The sequence below is a fragment of the Oryctolagus cuniculus genome, chromosome 5 (genome assembly GCF_964237555.1).
Source record: "Oryctolagus cuniculus chromosome 5, mOryCun1.1, whole genome shotgun sequence".
NCBI classification, from domain to species: Eukaryota; Metazoa; Chordata; class Mammalia; order Lagomorpha; family Leporidae; genus Oryctolagus; species Oryctolagus cuniculus.
The window spans coordinates 123,365,149-123,386,797 of record NC_091436.1 but is presented as its reverse complement, the minus strand read 5'-3'; the positions used below and the strand labels follow the sequence as shown (position 1 = coordinate 123,386,797).

The 21,649-nt window shown below is 42.1% G+C and overlaps 1 protein-coding gene across 1 annotated transcript; it reads left to right on the top strand.

The window, feature by feature from the left end:
* Positions 1-1,560: 1,560 nt before the first annotated feature.
* Positions 1,561-21,061, top strand: ANKRD66 (ankyrin repeat domain 66). Its single transcript, XM_008263012.3, has 4 exons — positions 1,561-1,612; positions 8,454-8,628; positions 12,339-12,567; positions 17,707-21,061. Exons 2-4 carry the CDS (start codon positions 8,466-8,468, stop codon positions 17,903-17,905), a joined length of 591 nt encoding a protein of 196 aa, XP_008261234.1. The 5' UTR covers positions 1,561-1,612; positions 8,454-8,465; the 3' UTR covers positions 17,906-21,061.
* Positions 21,062-21,649: the final 588 nt, after the last annotated feature.

Below are 21,649 nucleotides of genomic sequence, written 5' to 3'. Positions count from 1 at the left end.
TCTTCTGGTTTACTCCCAAATACCCTGAATAGCCAGGGCTGGGCTAGGCTGAAGCCAGGAGCAACTCCACTTGGGTCTACCACAAGAATGATAAAGGTCCAAGCACTTGACTCATCATCAGCTGTCTCCCAATGTGCTCATTAGCAGGGAACTGGATCAGAAGCTGAGAAGCCAGGACTTAAATCTGTACTCCAATATGGGATGTGGGTGTCCGAAGTGGCAGCTTAATCCACTGCCCCACAACTCCTATCCCTTGTTTTTAATTCTTCCTTTACAATAAATACCTGGGAATGACTTTTCTGTATAATATAGAACATGCATTTTTGGCCTCTTTCTCCCTCCTCTATTAATGTCCTTTAGTTCAGAATACATTTTACATCCTTGAGGCAAAATTACTTCCCTAAAGGTGATGGGACATTTGTAACCCCCTTCAGAAACTGTCAATGTTTCCCACTGTACATAAACAGAAATAGTGTAGAATTCCAGACCAAGCATGGCCTCCCTCTCCAGCCTGATCCCAAAGATGGTGAAGATGCCAACCAGGATCCTCCTCTCTTATTTGGAGGCCCCATGAAAGCTCCTTCAAGATGAATCCAGACAAGAGAACAAATGATCCAGAAACCACAAATGGAAACTGGCTCTCTACCTCCCAGGCCCAGATGTAGGGTACCCGGAACCTCCCTGCAATCTGAGCTGTGGTAGTAACACCACTGGGTATTGGATTTAACTGGCTTTCTTACTTGTGACTCTCAAGAGAAAGTAGAAAGGCCTGGTCTGAGTATGCCGAAGCCCTCTGAGTCTAAGTTTCCTGCCTGCAAACTCTTTATATTTCAGGTTTGATATTAGGATTAATGAGATAATAACCATAAAACACTTACACAATGACTGTTGCACAAGGGCATTCAACAAATACCCCCTGTCCTTCCTGCCACTCTTAGTTCTCAAGTCACCATTGTGTCCATTTAACTGCTTTGCCTCTTTCACACGTTGTGGTTTGATGTCGGAACTGTAACATTTTCCAGGCAGGGACATCCTAACTTTGGGAACTTCTGCATGTGACTGAATTACCGTCTCAAGTGATAGAGTAGCATGAGAGATACAAACACAGATATTGCAACCACGTTACTGGGACTGTCCAGCTACTATCTCTGTAAACTTACACAAGTTGCTTGATTGCTATGTGCCTCAATGTTCTCCTCTGTAAAGTAGGGATAATTATTGTACCTGCCCCATGCAATTAAATTTGTTGAATTATTGAGATCACTTAGAATAAGACATATACAGTTTGTTACCATTTTCATCTTCAGAATTGGAGGGAGGTAGAAGAGAATTAAATCATAGTGTCCTTAGCACGGTTCGATGTATCAGGTGAAGCTGGAGGTTTGTTTTTTTTTTTGTTTTTTTTTTTTTTTTTTTTTTTTTTTTAATTTGAAAGTCAGAGTTACACAGAGAGAGAGGGAGAGGCAGAGAGAGAGAGAGAGAGAACGCAAGCTGAAGTTGATTGGAAGGCTTTCATGGGGAAGGAGGGGTCAGTTTCCATGGTGTGAACACAACACTGCAGAGAGTTCAGACTGCCTGCCAGCACAGAGCTCCTTGGATTTCTTGTGAGACAGTAAGTATTTTTATATTACCCCTTCCTTATTTCTTATAATTATTATGGATCACTCACATTTATTAGAAACTATATTACTGACTACAGTGCAAACTGAAACACATCTATCAAAAAGACAGGAATTCAAGTGTACTTAACTGAACTCACAAGGATTCACATAAAGAAAAGTTTATGTTTTTTTTTTCTGTAAGTATTTTATTTATCACTGAAGAAAAAACACAGCAGCAAGTTCTGTGTTGGCTTCAATAAGACCAAATAGTTAAATCTTTAACATAGCTATTACACTCCAAAATTGAAGTCAACACAGTCATTACTACAAATTACTTGTTGAAAGAATCTATCCTGAAGAGAAAATTAGGAAAGAGAATTTAAACAGTTCCTCCAAACCACACATTTATAAATATTGTCATATTTAAAATGCTTGAAAGGCATGAATTCTCCATTAAGGGAAAAGCAGTTTGCTATTGGCAACAGAAAACTCAGCGATAGTTTACCAAATGCTTTAAAATTTAAAAGCTGTATTGTTTGGGATTCACACTGCAGCAGTATTCTTAATACAGTGACTGTAAATTGCCTTATACTCACCTTCTCTCAAGTAAAAGCTACAGGTTTATGTTTTTGTAGTCAATGATCAGCTAGTGTACTATACAAAGAACCTCAAAAAGTTCAGGGAAAATATAATTAAAGGATAAGTTTATTTTAGTGTAAAAATATTGAAATCCATGCAAGTTTTTCATAAAATGCATATTCCTATGAATATTTATTTTATTTTTTTATTAGACAGGTAGAGTTATAGACAGTGAGAGAGAGACAGAGAGAAAGGTCTTCCTTCCGTTGGTTCACTCCCCTAATGGCCTCTACGGCCAGCACTGAGCCGATCTGAAGCCAGGAGCCAGGTGCTTCTTCCTGGTCTCTCATGTAGGTGCAGGGGTCCAAGCACTTGGGCCATCCTCCGCTGCCCTCCCTGGCCACAGGAGAGAGCTGGAATGGAAGAGGAGCAACCAGGACTAGTACCCTGTGCCCCAACCAGGACTAGAACCCCGGGGTGCTGGCACCAGAGGCGGAGGATTAGCCAAGTGAGCCACGGCGCTGGCCTATTCCTATGAATTTTTTAAAGATTCTTTTTATGCATGGGTTTAAAAGTTTTTTGCACCAAAAACAGACTTACCTTTGAATTCCATTTTCCATGGAATTCTCATTTATATTTTCTGCAAATAAATTTCGCTTTTTTTGTTTTTAAAAATAGTGAACCAGCCGGCGCCATGGCTTAATAGACTAATCCTCCGCCTTGCGGTGCCGGCACACTGGGTTCTAGTCCCGGTCTGGGCGCTGGATTCTGTCCCAGTTACCTCTCTTCCAGGCCAGCTCTTTGCTGTGGCCCGGGAAGGCAGTGGAGGATGGCCCAAGTGCTTGGGCCCTGCACCCTATGGGAGACCAGGAGAAGCACCTGGCTCATGGCTTTGGATTGGCGTGGTGCACCAGCCACAGCGGCCATTGGGAGGTGAACCAATGGCAAAAGGAAGACCTTTCTCTCTGTCTCTCTCTCTCACTGTCCACTCTGCCTGTCAAAAAAATAAAAAAATAAAAAAATTAAAAAAAAATAAAAAAAAATAGTGAACCAGCAGGGAGACGATCTTTCTCCATCTCTCTCTCTTTTTCTCTGTAACTCTTTTTTTTATTTTTTCTTTTTTTTTTCTTTTATTTACTGAACATAAATTTCCAAAGTACAGCTTATGGGTTACAATAGCTTCCCCCGCTCCATAACTTCCCTCCCACCCACAACGCTCCCTTCTCCCACTCCCTCTCCCCTTCCATTCACATCAAGATTAATTTTCAATTATCTTTGTATACAGAAGATCAATTTAGCATATATTAAGTAAAGATTTCCACAGTTTGCACCCACACAGAAACACAAAGTGTAAAATACTATTTGAGTACTAGTTATAGCATTAATTAAACACCTAAGAGTAATTGTGTATCAGTTACAGAGTTCAACCAATAGTTTTAAGTAGAACATTAAAAAAATACTAAAAGGGTAAAGTATTAAGTTCTTTTTTTGTTTTCTTTTTTTTGTTTGTTATATAGTTTTTTTTATTTATTTAATAAATGTGAATTTACAAAGTGCAACTTTTGTATTGTTGTGGCTCCCCCCCCCCAACCTCCCTCCCTTCCGTGGCCCTCCTCTCTCCCACTCCCTCTCCCATCCTGCCATTCATCACGTTTCATTTTCAATTACCTTCATATACTGAAGATCAACTTAGTATATACTAAGCAGGGATTTCAACAGGCTGCACTCACACAACCGCACAAGGTATAGGGTATTGTTCGACTAGTAGTATTGTTTTTAAGTTTCGTAGTAGAACACATTAAGGGCAGAGATCCTACATGTAGAGCATGAACCCAGTGACTCCTGTTGTTGACTTAACAATTGGCACTCTTATTTATGAAGTCGGCAATCACCCGAGATTCTTGCCATGAGCTGTCTAGGTTATGGAAGCCCCTTGAGTTCACCAACTCTGAACTTGTTTAGTCTAGGCCGTATCACAGTGGAGGTTCCTTCCTCCCTTCAGAGAAAGGCGCCTCTCTCCTTCATGGCCTGTTCCTTCTGCTGGGGTCTTGTTCACCAGGATCTTTCATTTAGATTGTTTTTTGCCACCGTGTCATGGCTTCCCATGCCTGTGAGACTCTCATGGACCTTTTAGCCAGATCCGAATGTCCCAAGGGTTGATTCTGAGGCAGGAGTGCTGCCATTCTGTGAGTCTGCTGTGTGTCCTGTTTCCCCCGCAGGATCATTCTCTCCCTTTTGATTCTATCTTTCATTATTTGCTTATACTGGTCTTATTTGTGAAATCTCATCAACACATACCCTATCCTTTTGTTTGGTTGTGTATTTATACTTATCACTTTTGTAACTCTTTCAATAAATAAGTAAATCTTCAAATGAAAGACTGAGATAGAAAAAGAGAATGGAACTATGAATCTAGAAATAAACCCATAAAATCCTTATATTTATACTCAATTGTTTATGGCAAGTGTGCCATATAAAAAAACTAATTCCGGCTGGTGCCGCGGCTCAATAGGCTAATCCTCCACCTTGTGGCGCCGGCACACCGGGTTCTAGTCCAGGTCGGGGCACCGGATTCTGTCCCGGTTGCCCCTCTTCCAGGCCAGCTCTCTGCTGTGGCCAGGGAGTGCAGTGGAGGATGGCCCAAGTTCTTGGGCCCTGCACCCTATGGGAGACCAGGAGAAGCACCTGGCTCCTGCCATCGGATCAGCGCGGTGCGCTGGCCGCGGCGCACTGGCCGCGGCGGGCATTGGAGGGTGAACTAATGGCAAAGGAAGACCTTTCTCTCTGTCTCTCTCTGTCACTGTCCACTCTGCCTGTCAAAAAAAAAAAAAAAAATACAGGAATAAATCTTTGTGAGGTAGAGGGCCCAACTTCACTCTCTTAATCATTGACTATTCAGGGGCTCAGCAACATTCACTGAAAAACTGAATTGTCCTAATGTTCTTTTTGAAGTCAGGAACTGTAGCTCCTCCAACTCTGCTCTTTCCCAAGGTTGTTTGACTATTCTCTGCCCCTTCCATTTCTATATCACTTGAGGGATCAGACAATTTATATGGGAATAAATCTGCTACCCAGTGAAAACTTCACCTGGCATTGAAACTCATCCATGGGAAGTTAGGCAATCAAGTTGTTATGCACTCAAATGTGGAAAAACAAGGTTGGTTTAAGTGTAAACCTGCTTAAAGGCTTGTATGAAAGGCAAGTGAAAAAGCTTCCAGACACCAACTATAAAAATGTTTTTGTTTTTAATGTCACTCACAGGTTAGGATCACTCTAGTATTTTGCTCATCATTTTATCATTGTCAAAATACAGAGTATTCAAAAATTTCAAGGAAAATGCACATTATGAAAAAACTATGCATGGATTTCCAAGTTTTTTTTCTGCACCAAAATAATTTTTTTATTTCATTTCTGTGAACTTTTTGAAGTTTCCTCATACTCCAGTGCAATGATTTTTCTTACTAACACATATTTAAAAAGTAAAATGCAGTCTGTGCTCCCTTCTTTTTTACTGAATGTAATATGTATGGAACATCTGTTTCATACAACAAGGGTAGCTCTTGTCCTGCATATTGGAGATTCTGATTCACATAACACCAATACCAGGTATCTGCATTTTTAATTAATTAATTATTTATTTATTTGAAAGAGTGACAGAGAGGAATGAAGAGAGAGAGAGAGAGAGAGAGAGAGAGATCATCCATCTGCTAATTTTACTCCCCAGATGGCCACAATAGACAGCTCTGGGCCAGGCCAAAGCTAGGATCCAGGAACTACATCCAGGTCTCCCACATGGATGACAGGAACCTGAACACTTGGACCATCTTTCACTGCCTTCCCAGGTGTATTAGCAGGAAGTTGAGTCAGAGGCAGAGCAGATGAGAATCCAACTGGCACCGCAATATGGGATGCCAGTATCAAAAGCAGGTGCTTAACCTGCCATGCCACAGCACCAGCCCCAGGCATCTATATGTGTAAGAATCCACTAATGATTTTCATGAAACCACTTAGTTGAGAACAACTGCAGCCTCCTTCAAGTCTTCAGTATTGCTCCTTCCTAGTCTATCCCCTACTTCAAAATGTAGTGAGTGAACCAGCAGCTGCCATGGGGACTTTCTGCTTTTTGGTAATATATCCATATATATATATATGTATATATCATTTAGCTCTATATAGAAAATTTTGTCAACCCTTGGTCTGCAAATTAGTCAGAACTACTTGCTCTATGCAGGGTATGCCTCTGGGCCACAGACATGCTGTGCCTGTGGTGGGGATTCCCACCACTGCCACTTTCTAGGATTATTCTTATTTATCCCTTCCAAAGCCAACATAGGGGACTTTCACAGAAAAGTTCCTTCACTTCCCAGTCTTGGTGAATCAGCTCTTTTTCTCTGTCCCCTGGGCACTTGGGACATTGCATTTTAATTTTGCTTACTTCACTTCCACACTCTAGGGCTCTGACTTTGAATGTATATCAGACTCACCTGGAGGCCTTGCTGTGCCAAAGATTGCTATGCCTCATCCCAGAGTTCCAGATTCAGTAAGTCTCAGGGATTCCAAGAATTTACCTTTCTATTAAGTTCCTAGGTAAAGCTAGTCACAGTTTGCGAAATCAGCTCCAGCCACTTCTTGAGATCAGAGAGTCATTCGCAATGGCCACGTCCCAAATGACTCTCTACCCATAATTTATTTTCTGTCTCAGTTTCTTACTTGCTTATATTAGTACTTCTCAAAATTTTTTGCCTCAATACTTTTTTATACATGTTATTATTTTATATATTATTGGGAACCCCAGAGATCTTTCATTTATTTGAGTTAGAGCTACCAACATTTATTCTATTAGAAATTAAAACAGAAAAATATTAAATGCTGATTAATGCATTTGCAAAAACTGTAATAAACCTATTACATGATAACATAAATAATATTTTTAGGAAAAATACTCATATTTTCCAAACCCAAAATATGTCAAGTGGTATTGCTTTACATTTTTCCCCGCAACCTCTTTAATATTGAGCTTAATAGAATACATCAAGATCTCATATCTTCTTCTGCACTCAGTTTGGTGTTCCACATTCAGTATGTTGTTTTAATTGAAGTATAAAAAGAAAATCTATCTTCAGACACAAATAAAGTTGGAAAATGGAGGCATATTTTATAGCTCTTTTCAGATAATTATGGATATTTTTCTTTGCTACAACACCAAAACTGGACCAGTGGTAGTCTCTTCAAGGTCAGTTACAATTTGGAATCGGAAATGTGCTTTCCATATTCTGTTTCATTAACATCTGTTGCTCTGTCTCAAATGCCTCTCTTTACACATGCAAGCCTTTGTAACATCCTACATTTGTCACATGGGAAATATTGTCCATGGGGTAAGAAAGTTTTTCTAAATGATGATGTATTTCATTATATAATATTTTTAAATCACACTTGTTAATTCATGTAATCAAAGAAAAAGATTTAGTTAGGATAATTCTAACTTCCTTATTAAAGGTGGTCCTATAAAACTGTTTTTTTTTTTTCTGTGAGTGTGGTAAAAACCATGACTACTGGTTTAATCTGATGTCACTGCCTTGATATTTTCTAAGGTACCAGTAGTTTTCAAAATCATTGCTTTTCAACCATCAGGATAGCAGTCAACACAATGAGCAAGGATAATATCACTATCAAAATAGTTTAGACTTCATGGATCCCCTGAAAATGACTCATGAACCCCTAAGGGTCTATGGAATACAGTGACTAATAATAATGTTTAGCTGTTTTATTCACGCTCATCTCCCCAGTGGGAATAGCAGCAATAGTACGTAATTTTCATGGAACAGCTGCTCTACATCTACTGTAAAGTTTTCATGTGGATTATCTCATATCCTTACAAAGATTCTGGCTGTTAATTGCCATTTTACAGATGAGAAAGATAAGACACAGAATTACACAGCCCACTTAAGGTAACATCACCAGAATTTTGAAGTAGGAGTAGAAAATAGCACTGGAGAGTGACTTGAGGTCAGAGAGCGAAGTGCCAGATTGTGAGCAGACAATGTGATTCTGTACTTAGTGGAAGCCATCAATAATCATTGAGTTGGGAATTGGCATGCACTTAACTACATTAGCCAAGATCCACGTATACAGTTAGCAGAGCACACACATAAGGCAATCCTAGATGCAGATTCACGGAGCAGGAAAGACAATTAATGATGCGTATGTCTATAGAATCACTGTCCAGGCATAAAGGGTTGTCTAGAATTTACTGAATGCCTGTTTGTCCCACAGCTGTTTTCTGCCATGGACTTGACCAAAATTTCAGACATGACAAAGCTCCATCAAGCTGTGGCTGCTGGGAACTATAATTTAGTGAAAAAGATTTTGAAGAAAGGTCTTTGTGACCCAAACTACAAGGACAAAGACTGGAATGATCGGACCCCACTTCACTGGGCTGCAATCAAAGGTGAGTGGGTGATGTTTAGATAGAACCATGCTTTTGAGTCTACTATTCGTGAGTCAGGACACTGTGTGGGGGAGGGGGAACACTAACATTTCTTTGGAGTCAAGTGGAATATTTCTCTACTTTTTAAAAAAATATTTATTTGAAAGCCAGAGTTACAGAGAGGTCGAGACAGGGAGAGAGAGATCCTCCATCCACTGGTTCACTACCCAGATGGCCACAATGGCCAGGACTGGGCCAGGCTGAAGCCAAGAACCAGGAGTTTTGTCTGGGTCTCCCAGGTAGGGCAGGGGTCCAAGGGCCAGGGCCATTTTCCACTATTTTTTCCAGTTCACGAGCAGGGAGCTGATCGAAAATGGAGCACCTGGGACACAAATTGGCACCCATATTGGATGCTTGTTTTGCAGAAGGTGGCTTTACCCACTAGGCCACAATCCCCTCCTCAGGTGGAATATTTCAATCTGACACTGTTTATTACTTGCAGCACCTTGAGCATATTATGAACGAAGATGCCTCTGTTTATTCATCTATGTAATGAGGGTGACAATACTACCTTCTAGTCCTGTTGGGGGAATTCAGTCAGATAATGGATGTAGACTGCCTAGTATAGAGTCTGCTCTCAATATTAGCCCATGGGGAGGCTGTCTGGTATAATGGTTAAGACACTGGGTGGGTACCTGTATCCCATGTCTTGTCCTGGCTCTGCTTCTAAATCTAAGGTTCTTGCTAATACGCACCCTGGGAGGCAACAGGTGATGGCTTAGGTACTCAAACCCAGCCCTGACTATTGTGGGCATTTGAGGAGTGAACTAACAGATGGGCAATATTTATCTATGTGTCTATCTCTTTCTTTTACTCTATTTCTATTTCTCTTTTCAAATAAAATAAAACAAGTAGATACAAACTTTTTAATTAAAAACTCATATGTCAATCCTCTACGCTCATGAAGAGAGCATCATGAAGGATAGGAATTTGTCCCATCACTCTGTTCCCTAAGCCTAGCAGAACTCAGAGAACTAGAGGAGGACATTGGCAAAATCTCTGCCAACAGGCTTGTCAAGTGCTTTGAGAATAAAATACCAAAACTTCAGTCTGAAAAATATGATCTCGTAAAAATGCAAAGGTGGGGGCCAGCACTGTGGCATAGTGGATAAAGCTACTCCCTGCAGTGCTGGCATTCCCATATGGGCACAGGTTCAAGTCCTGGCTGCTCCACTTTGATCCAGCTCTCTGATATGGCCTGGGAAGGCAGTAGAAGATGGCCTAAGTGCTTGGGCCCCTGCACCCATGTGGGAAACCTGAAAGAAACTCCTGGCTCCTGGTTTCAGATCGGCTCAGCACCAGCTGTTGTGACCATTTGGGGAATGAACCAGTAGATGGAAGACCTCTCTCTCTCTCTTTCTGCTTCTGCCTCTGCCTCTCTGTAACTCTGACTTGCAAATAAATAAACAAATCTTTAAACAAAGAATAATGGTCTTCAGGCTACCCTTTCAAGACCTTTTTTTAAAAATGCAAAGATATAGACACCATTTCCAAGCCAACGAGTATCTTGAAGTAATATTTTACATGGAGCGATGACTTTTAAAAAATTGTTGTTTTTTTCCCTTAACCTAATGAGAGCAGCCAACTTGATGTATATAATATGCTAGAGCCTTCTGCCTATAAGGATATGGCAGTCTATATGAAATTCTTGGAATGAATGCAAGTACTGCTAATTCTTTTGTCCATTTCATCAAAATGGAAGCATTTCTAGAAAAGCCTGAACATGTATAAGAAGAAACACATTTGCAAGATCTATACCCTTCAAATGAAATGTCTTCTTAGAAGAATGATAATTTAATGAATGCAAATAAATTAGCACGTTTTTCATCTTGAATATACAATTGTTTTACCACAAAAAACTGCTACAGTAAAAAGGTGCAATAGTCAACTTTGCACTCTTTAAAAAAATTATTTGAGAGAGAGAGAGATCCCATCCACTAGTTCATTCCCCAAATGCCTGTAACAGCTGAGACTGGGCCAAACAGTGCCAGGAGCCAGGAACTCAATCCAGGTGTCTCTTATGGATCACAGTAACACAATTACTTGAGCCATCACTACTGCCTCTCAGGGCCTGAGTTAATAGGAAACTGGAGCCAAAGACAGGTATTAAAGCCAGGCACTCAGATATGGGAAATGGACATCATTTTACTTTATTTTTTAAGATTCCTTTCCTTCATCCATTTTAAAGTCAGAATTACTAAGAAAGGGGGAGACACACACACACACACACAGAGAGAGAGAGAGAGAGAGAGAGAGAGAGAGAGAGAGAATCTTCCATCCACTGACTTATTCTCTCCCTCAATGGCCACAATGGCCAAAGCTGAGCCAGACAGAAGCCAGGAGCCAGGAATCACATCCAGGTCTCCCACATAGGTAAGGTGGCACAAGCACCTGCACCATCTTCTGCTGCTTTTCCAGGCACATCAGCAAGGAGCTGGATTGGAAGTGGAGCTGCTGGGACGCGAACCAGTGCCCATGTGGGATGCTGGCACTGCAGATAGCAGCTCAACCCGCTATGCCACAGCAACAGACATCTTAATTGCTAGGCTATATGCTTGCTCCAGCTTTGGATTTTAAAAATTTGTTTTCAGGAGCTGGTTTTGTGGCATGGTGAGTTAAGCTTCTACCTATAACAGCAGCATCTCATAAGGGTGCTGGTTCATGTCCCACCTACTCCACTTCCAATCCAGTTCCCTGTGAATGGCCTGGGAAAAATAATGGAAGATGACTGAAGTGTTTGTGTCCCTGCCACCAATGTTGAGGGCCCAGAGAAAGCTCTTGGCTCCTGGCTTCAGCCTTGCCCAGTGCAGGCCATTGCGGCCATCTAGGGGAGTGAACCAATGGATGGAAGATTTCTCTCTCTCTCTCTCTCTCTCCCCTCTCAGTAACTCTAACTTTCAGATAAATAAATAAATAATTTTTAAAAAAAGAATTTCTTTTCATCTCCGTGTAGAGAATGGATTTATAAGAAGCATGACTATGCAGAGAAATTACTTGGGATAATTTTGCAGAAATCTAAGTACAAAGTGATGGTAGCTATGGGACTAGTAAACCATCCTTTAGTGAACATTTGATATGTGCTGTGTACTTCCTGTCTGTGATTTCACTTGCAGTTCCAGAAGAATTCAGTGTGAGAAGGGGTAATATCTTAAAATTTTAAAGAAAAACACTGAGTCTCAGACATGTATTTCTTGTCCAAGATGTCAAGTTAGCAAGTGGTGTTATCAGAATATGAACCCACATCTATATGAGTAGAAACCCTGCATTCTTAAGCTGTGTTAGTAATAATATAAGAAGGATTTAAAATGTTAGTTTTGGGAATAAGCATTGAGATGACCAAAAACAGGGTGAGCCTTAGCAGGGTTAGCATGGACAGGTATCCTGCTACTTGGAAAGAAAGCAAGATTCCTGAGCAAGGCCAAGTATAGTTGGGAAGGAGAGAGCATTGTTCTGGAAGGAGTACAGGGAGTCCTTGGAGTGCTCAGGTCCTAAGTGGGACAAGGTTCATGTGAGTCCCTGGTCAGAAGAGGAAGAAGGGAGGAGGGGATGATAATAAGTGCTTTGAGAGCAAATTTATTTCCCTTTTTTGTGTTGTCTAGGTTGTTGCTGGCCCCAGGCCACCAGGGTGTTTTCATCCTAACTTCATTCTGTTTCTTCTCGATACCTCTTAGGGCAAATGGAGGTGATACACATCCTGATAGAATATGGAGCCAGTCCTTGCCTGGTGACTGATGTAGGCTGGACCCCAGCCCACTTTGCCGCTGAATCAGGCCACCTGAATGTGCTCAAAACTCTCCACGCACTGCATGCTGCCATCGATGCTCCCGACTTCTTCGGAGACACCCCAAGAAGGATCGCACAGATCTATGGGCAGAAAGCCTGTGAGGCATTCCTGGAAAAGTAAGCTCCAGTTTGTTCCTAGCTGGAGAAAGGGCAGAGAGATAGTGGCTTATGATCAAAGTCTTTGCTAACTCTAAGGTCTCAGGTTAATGAAAAAGAAATGGAGAAATATAGTCAACTGACTATTGTTGGTTAATTTTTAAATTGAATTTATTAATTTTTTACTGAAATGACTAGATTTGGGGAAAGCTATTAATTTAGAGAAAAACAAAAATTTACCAATAAGCACTGTGGCATATTGGTAAAGTCTTTGCCTACAGTGCTGGCATCCCATATGGACGCTGGTTCGAATCCCGGCTGCTCCACTTCCAATCCAGTTCCCTGCTAATGGCCTGGTAAAAGCAATGGAAGATGGCCCAAATCCCTAGGCCCCTGCTCCCACATGGGAGACCTGGAAGAAGCTTCTGGCTCCTGGATCGGCCCAATTCTAACCATTGTGGCCATTTGGAGAGTGAACCAGAGATGGAAGATTTCTCTTTCTCTCTCTGCCTCTGCTTCTCTGTAACTGCCTTTCATATAAATAAATAAATCTTACAAAAATAATAAATTACCTCAGATAAGTGAATTGGGACACTAAGTTTGCAGACAGGACGTGAGAGACAAGATCCACAATGGTCCAGTGACATCTGAAAGGTATTCAGATGAGCTGCGTGAACTTGTCTAAGTCAAGTCACCTTCCCTCGTATCTAAACTGAGGCAGATGAATTAGACTTCTATTTTATTAAGTCCCTCTATCTTTTAACATTTCTCTGTTCACTCATGAATTTCCTATGCATACATGCCTGTAAGATTAAAATTTGTCTAGGATTTGTTCATTTTTTTTTCACCCAACCAAGGATTCAGGCACAATTAAGTACCAATTATGTACCTGACAGTTACAGCTCTGAGGAAATAAAAATCAAAGTTTAAGACTTTATAACTTGATTGGGTCAATGAGTAATTCATACAAGAAAAAGGAAGGGCATCATTGCTTGGAAACCAAAATGAAATTGAGAACAAACCTGTCTACATGTAGGGGCAGTTCATGGTGGGAGAGTAGATGATAGTGAAATGCCTTCCCCAGAACTTGAAAATACACTTATCTTCAGAAAGTTAAACTACTAAAACCTTTACTTATGGCAAGATTAGTTATCTGTAGTGGTAAACCAGGAGACCTTATTTTTTTTATAAATACATGTGTGTTTTAAGTTTTCTAAATTTATTTTCATTTTATTTGTAAGGAAGAGAGACAGACACAGAAAGAGATGTTCCATCAACTACTTCACTCGCCCAATGCATGCAACAGCCAGTACTGGATCAGGCTGAAGTCGGAAGCCAGGAACTCAATCCAGGTCTCCCACGTAGATGGCAGGGACCTGAGTGCTTGAACCTGCTTCCTCCCAAGATTTATATTATCAGGCAGCTGAACTGGAAACCAAGTCGGGACTCAAACTCAGGCACTCCAATACGGGATGTAGGTGTCTCATGCAGCAAATTAACCATTGTGCCAAATGCCCACCCCATGAGATTATCTTTTTTTTTCTTTTCTTTTTCTTTTTTTGACAGGCAGAGTGGACAGTGAGAGAGAGAAACAGAGAAAAAGGTCTTCCTTTGCCGTTGGTTCACCCTCTAATGGCCGCCGCGGCTGGCGCGCTGCGGCCGGCATACCGCGCTGATCCGATGGCAGGAGCCAGGTGTTTATCCTGGTCTCCCATGGGGTGCAGGGCCCAAGTACTTTGGCCATCCTCCACTGCACTCCCTGGCCACAGCAGAGAGCTGGCCTGGAAGAGGGGCAACCGGGATAGAATCCGGCGCCCCGACAGACTAGAACCCGGGGTGCCGGCGCCACAGGCGGAGGATTAGCCTAGTGAGTCGTGGCGCCGGCCTGAGACTCTGTCTTAAAGATGACCTTTCACTTTAAACATATTTAAAATCACAATTGAGGCGATTTGGAGAGTGTAGATACCGAACCTTGAGTCCTGACTCACAGACTCTCTCTTCTCCAGTTTCTGCCATTATCCCCAGCATTCGAAAACTCCCATCCATTTTGGACCTCAGCAGCATCATCAGACATTGTTCTCTAAAATCATAAAAACCCTGACATTTCACTATATGATCATAGCTCCCTTCATTTTTCAGCTCCTATATCATTATGCAAGTCTCTGAATTTGTCAAGACCCCTTTTTACGCAACTTCTTTCTCTTCCAACCCATCACCTGCCAGAATGTTTCACTAATTCCCCCTGCCATCTGGACTGATGCACCACTTCTACTCCTTTCCCCCTATTCTGAACTTTCCAACCCTTTGTCTTTCTGTGATACAGAACCCACAATTTTAAACTTGGGATGAATATCTGTCACGTATGTTCATATGCTTCGTTGACTAGAGAAAATTCCACTAATATGTGGTTAGGAATCATCAGAAGTTCTTTTTTAGTTTTGTTTTTCATTTTTTTATGTTTTAAAGTTTTCATTTTTTACTTGAAAACCAGAGTTACAGAAGAAAGGAGGACACACACACACACACACACAGAAATCTTGCATCCATTGAGTCACTCCCCAAATGACTGCAACAGCTTGGGCTAGGCCAGGCTGAAGCCAGGGGCCAGAAGCTTCCTCTGGGTCTTCCACGTGGGTGCAGGGGCCAAAGCACTTGGACCATCTTCCGCTGCTTCCCCAGGTGCATTAGCAGGGAGCTAGAAGGGAAGTGGAACAGCTGGGACTTGAACTAGTGCCCATATGGGATGCCAGCATCGCAGGCAGAGACTTAATCTGCTACACCACAATGCTGGCCCAGAAATTTTAAGATTTCCACCTCCTGCTGAGACCTAAGAGCAGCTTGGTGGTCTCTTCCTGCCCTGATCACTCTTTGACAAGTCCGCATTCCCATTACACGTCAGCCTGCCTCTCAGAGGCCTGCCTTCTACTTCAGAGACACATTGCAGCCACTACGCAGTTTTCAACCTCTTCACCTGCCTATTTAATATACACCTCATCAGTTCCTTTTTGCCTTCTGCCTTCATCTGTGAAAAATGTCACCACACTGCAGACTTTCGAGCCAATCCACAGGATCAGCACTTTTGTATTCTTTGTTGCATTTTTACTCTTTCTACTCCATTTTATAGGTTTTTTTTTTTTTTGATTCTTTCCCTTCACTTTTGCTTTTAGCATTTGCATAGAACCAGTGCCCATAAGGGAGGCCGGCGCTGCAGGCGGAGGATCAACCTAGTGCGCCACAGTGCCCTTGGCTTTCCTTCTATCTCTCTGATCAACTCTCTGATTTTTTTATATGCTTTTCCTAAGGAAAAAAAATCTCATGATCTATTTTTGCATGCCTTTTAGATGCTAAATCCCTCACAGTCAAGTCCTTGGCTCTCTTCTACAGAATTTTCCAAATATTTTCAGGCCCACCCTTGTAACTAGTGGATGGACTAACATGATAATGGCCTCAGCATAAATGAAATGGGGGAGGAGTGCCTGTCCCAATAGTGAGAAGTACTACTGCTGCGACAAGCAGCAGGCAATGTTGAGCAGACAAAAACAAGAAAGGCCCACCACATGGTGTGTGAGTCATCTCCACTTCTCAGCATTTCCCATCAGGACCTCCCCTTCTGACAGTTAGAGGGTAGAGAGAAGGAAGCCTGGAGGAAGGGGGAATTCATCTGAATTTTGAAAGAAAGCTAAGAGCTTGTTTATGGGGAGGTGAGAAAAACTGTTGCTTTGGAGGGAAGTGTACCTAGGCTGTGTGTCCATGTGAGGAGAGGGAGGGACGGTGGAGGGATGAGTGACTGGGCTAAGGGGAGCATTCAGTGAGGGAGAAGTGGAGGATGAGGTCTGGGTGTGGGCGGGTGACCGTCACGAGTCAGGCCAGCACATGAGTGCGTGTGGACTCCTCAGAGGCTGGACATGCGGAAATAAACGTGCAGGCAAAGCTACTCATGCAGTAGAGGAGGAGGGGCAGTGAGGCTATGCATGGAAGGATTAAAGATATTTAGACTCCAGGTTATCCAATCACTTACACAGCTTCTTCATGGTTCCCACTGTGGGGAGATGAGCTCCCGATCTAGGATGCTAAGCTAAAAGGATATTAAAGAACTTCAAGAGAAGCCTAGACCATATCTGATAATTTTCTGAGTATCCTAGGGACCATTGTGAAACAGCTCAACTTCTGGTTCACCCTAAGTGGGAAGTCTTGCATTCAACAAGTATTTTTGAGTCCTAGTATGTGCATGGCATTAGGTGAAGCATTAAAAAGAACAGAAAGATAAATCAGATATAGGGCTGCACATCAAGATGCTCCCTGCCTACAAGAGGAAATTACTTGTATACATAAATAACACTAATACAAGATCGAAAATGACATGGCAGATGGTGGGTGCTCTGATCTGTCACCAAAGGACCGCAAGGTCACTTCCAGCTTGATGTGGATAGGGTTTGCCAGTGAGGACAGCCGCACTGTACTTTCAATTATCTGTGCTTTTCACGATGATTGGCACTTGCATACTCTGCCTGTTGCACCATCTAGTCTCTCAGATTCCATTTTTCCACACTGATTTAAGTTTTATTTCTACGCAGGGGCTTTCACCATGGTCTTTAAGCAATTTAGGTACTCATCTTTAGCCTCGTGTGCAAAACCACACACAATGCTTCCCATTGTTCAGGTGTGTCTGATGATCTGTTGATCCATTTGAACCCATCTGTCTGTCTACCTTCCATCATGCATCTATGGCTATCTATTTTTATATAGAAACACTCTATTCATATGTGATTGTGAGGGCTTTTTATTTTTTTCTTGCATGTTTCTGTACTTTTAAATTTCATACAGTGAACATACATCACTGTTTTAATTAGGAAAAACATACAATTAAAAATAGTCAAAGGAAAACACACTCAAGCCACACTTTAAGAATGAACAGCATCTTCTGCAAACCAAATCACTGCCTTTGAGTCTGGTGACACGTGGTTTGCGTGACACCTTTGCTCTCAGTGTCTGAGACCTCCCTGAGTGTACACTGGGAAGTGTGCACGCTTGGTCCCCTGCCTTCTCGCCCAGCCCCCTGTGAGTGCGCGCAGCGTGCAGGGTGCAGGAGGCCACACCGCGGGCTCTATTGCGAACTCCAAAGCCCGCCTATGCTTTCAGCGGCCACTTTTACTTTCGCAGGGCAGAACCCGAGTGCCAGGACCATCGCCGCGCCGCCCTCCAGCAGGGGCTGCCGCTAGAGGAGCGGGACCCAGAATGGGAAGCCAAGAAGAGGGAGCTGGAGCTGACTCTTCCTTCCCGGAATCCAAACTCTAGGAAAAAGGAGAAGAGAAGCCGAGGGGCCCCCAGGCTCAGCAAACCCAGGGAGCGGAGAGTGTAAGGCGCCCTAGGGCTGGGCTGGTTTCCCGATAGGGACTGGTCTGGCACAACAATGCCATTCCATTTGCAAGTCTCTCCTGGGCGAGCTCCCTGCGCTAGCGCTAGCGTAGCGGCTGTTGTCCCTCACTAAAATCCGCTGTGCAAAGAGGTTCCCAGGAGGGGCCGATTGCTGCTTGCATTTCGTCCTGGCTGATTTGCACTGCCAGCATCTCCTGACAATGCGTCTGCCACCCCCAACACATCCAATAGTAGAATTTCAGAGGATAAAGGAAAAGTTCTCTTAAGGCAACAAAAAATCCTCAACATATCAGTTTGGCCAATCTATGGGGAAAAATTGATTTGTTGTCAAGTGAAGAAGTGAATGGATGCATTTCCCAGTTTCTAGCTATTCTTTGATTTGTGTGGAAGGGGTCCACAGTCTCAGCACGGTCATTTCTACAAAAGGGAGCAGCGCAGGCCATAAACCAGTGCAGAGAGGAGTGACTGAAACCCCTGGCATGAATTCATTCATGCCACAGCACTCATGAGAGAGAAGGTAAAACACTGGAACATATTACTAGAGATCTACTTCTTCTACTGTGAGTTCTAGAACATTTAAATATAGACCAGATGTTTCCAATAAATATACAACATCTAAATCGAGATGTAAAATGTATGCTGGATTTTGAAGACTTAGTATAAAAAAGGTAAAATGTCTCATTAATAATATTTCATACTGATTTCATGTTGAAATATTATTTTGGATATTGGGATAAATAAAATACATGCTAAAATGACTTTTACTTCTTTTTCCTTTCACTTTTTAGGACATATAACTAACAAAATGTTGAAAATTACCTATGCGGTTTGCATTTGATCTCTATTTGACATTTCTGTTGTAGAAGTCAGAGAGCATAGAAATCCTCCACTTGGAGACCACGTTCTAGTTGTCTGTATTAATTTCTCAGCTTAATTCAATGTTTTTGGTGTCTGGATATCTTTATTACACATTCTTCAATTAATGCTTGTGTTAATACAGGCCATGTTTGGTTTGAGTTTTTGGGGAAAAGAATGCTTTTAGGTTTCATAGGGAAGCAGTGTAACTATGGAGCTCACCTTTTTAGGGTTTATCTGCCTCTTGAGCAGCAGTATTCTTTTTTAAATCCTGCCATTTGCAGAGAGGCTCCTGCTTGCAAAATTTTACTGGCAACCAGTATACACACCAGATGATACCTGATTCAAGCTGGACTACTAAGATTCTCTCCCTGGGAGGGACTGGTGTTGTAGTGGATTGGGGTTAAGGCTTCGCTTGTGACACTAGCATCCCATATCAGAGTGCTGCTTCTGATCCACCCTCGGAAGTCAGGGGATGGTGACTCAAGTTTTTGGGTCCCTGTCACCCAGGTGAGAGATCCTAATGGAGTTTCTGGCTCCTGGCTTTGGCTTGGCCCAACTCTGGCTGTTGGGGGAGTGAAGCAGCAGATGCAAGTGCTCTCTCTCTCTCTCTCTCTCTCTCTTCTCTCTCTGTTGCTCTGCCTTTCAAATAAATGAATTAGCCTAAAAAATCTTATCCTTCTTATGGGACCTTGAAAATGTCTCCATGACAAATTAGATCAACAGTAGATACCTTCAGACATACGGAGTAGCTAATTCTACAATAAGGCTGAGGGAATAGAGGTGTTCTACAGAAAAGAAGACTGAGGCAAAAATAGAATGAGACAGAGTGAGACAGAATGGGGAGGAGGGAGAACTTTCTAGTTCCTTGTTCTGGATTTCTTACTCAGAAATGTAAAATAATATTTTCATAATAAAAGTTCCCCTTTGCTTAAATATTTTTAAGGGATTTTCCCCCTGCAACCAGACATTCCCAGTAAGTATAGTATTTTGAAGATCATGGGCACATGAGTCAAGCTACATGAAATAAGCAAAATAATCCCCACTTTCTGGGGTTCCTGAGAAAATAAGATGTGCTGGCATTGTCACTTGTAACTGGTCCATGCAATAGTTGCTGTATTACTATAGAAGTAACCTCAGTTTCCACTGGGGATAATTCCCTTCATAGGCCAAATGAGGCTGTCCATTGTCCAGTCCATAAATATTGCCTTGTCTAGCTTTATGGCCTTGGTCATGTAGACATGTAATACACACCTACACCAAACTGTGATAAGTAAAGGTACATTGCTCTATCCATATTCCCAATGGCTTCCCATTGCCATCACTGAGCCTTCTTTTCATACTTATTCTCATCAGTGTATTGAGAGATCCATGTCTCATATAAGAATAACAGTAAAAGGACACAAAAAGTTTCCCTGTGTGAAAAATTTAGTATAACATGGACTCTGAACTAAGCATTTTACACAACTTTTATTTCAAGTGAGTGATATGTCTGCAAGGCAGGTATCAGTATTCCCAAGTGACTTCCCAAGCTGAAGCTCTGGGAAGTCAAAAACATTGATCTAGACCACCTGGTTGATATTTACACAGTCTTTAAGGCCTGCTTAGGTTTGGGTTTGGATGCAGCACAAACTCTTCAAGCTCTGGAGCTTTGAGCGGGTTACGTAACCTTTTTATAGTTTCCCCATGTGTAAACTGGGGCTGACACCAGTGCCTATGCTGTAGGGTTGTAGTGAGGATTGAGTGAGATAATGCATGCCAAGTACTTAGAAGGATGTCTCCCACATGGTTAGCGGTCATGAAATGCCACATGTTATTATGGCTATGACTTTTCAACACCTGAGTGTCCCAGACATGTAACCAAGAAGAATGGCTTGCTAAACAGCAGCAGCATCTGCATCAGGCCAGAGGGAGGATTTGGGGGACCAATGTTCTTTCTCAAGCCCTGAATGAAAGTGCTTCATTATTTTCCTGCCCCCAAGGTAAACATGCAACAGAGTCACCACAGGGCTGAGATTCTTTCACAGTGACTGTGGCTCAACCATCACAAGGTACAGGGAAGACAACAGACGGACTTCACATACCCACCCTGCCATGATACCAGTCCCTTTCACTGGGGCCTATCAGGATTTACAGCAGGTGGAGGCTGCGGCATTTAGTATTCCTCTATTCTCACATGGGTAGGAATTTGCTGTTAATGGTGTGTGGGAGGCAGAGATGGAAGCCTCATGTTATGGAAAGGGCAGTGGAAAAGGGCAAAGGCCAAGTTCATAACTAATGCTGATATTACATATCAGTCGGGGACCCTTAGACCCAGAATCAGAAACTAAGATAAAGCTGCTGCTGTGCCTGATGAGTTCACATCAGGAATCCAATCTAGACATTTAAGTTAAATATTTAATGTTTATATTTACCTAGATTATTATTTTTGGAGCTATACCAAGCACTGAACTCAGTAATGAAATGACAGTAATAAAATTTTATCAGCCTGGAAGATCTAAAGTAAGCAGAGTCCACTCGCTCTCCTTCTCTCCCTCCTTCTTTTCTTGTTGCCAGTCATCAAATATTTATAGACTCATAAGTTTCTAAGAATCAAAAGATGAATAAGGCCCATGTGAGCTGTATGCTCTGGAGGGTAATTTATTCAATTTTGCATATTGATTGTCTGGAAGAGTAATTATAAATGTTGGCTAAAAGAAAATGAAGTTACAATCAAAATATTAAAAGATGCCTTTGTCTTGCCTTTGAAATGAGAAGTGGAAGCTGTTACGGGTTGAATTGTGTCCCTCCAAAATTCATATGCTGATGTCATAATCTTCAGTTCTTCAGAATGTGCCCTTACTTGGAAATAGAGGGACTGTCAATGTCATTG

Bases quoted from the DNA above. Each gene is read 5' to 3' on its own strand.
- ANKRD66 (XM_008263012.3), top strand. From the start codon at position 8,466: ATGGACTTGACCAAAATTTCAGACATGACAAAGCTCCATCAAGCTGTG. The intron at 8,629-12,338 runs GTGAGTGGGTGA...GATACCTCTTAG, and splicing joins TCACTGGGCTGCAATCAAAG to GGCAAATGGAGGTGATACAC. The intron at 12,568-17,706 runs GTAAGCTCCAGT...TTACTTTCGCAG, and splicing joins TGTGAGGCATTCCTGGAAAA to GGCAGAACCCGAGTGCCAGG.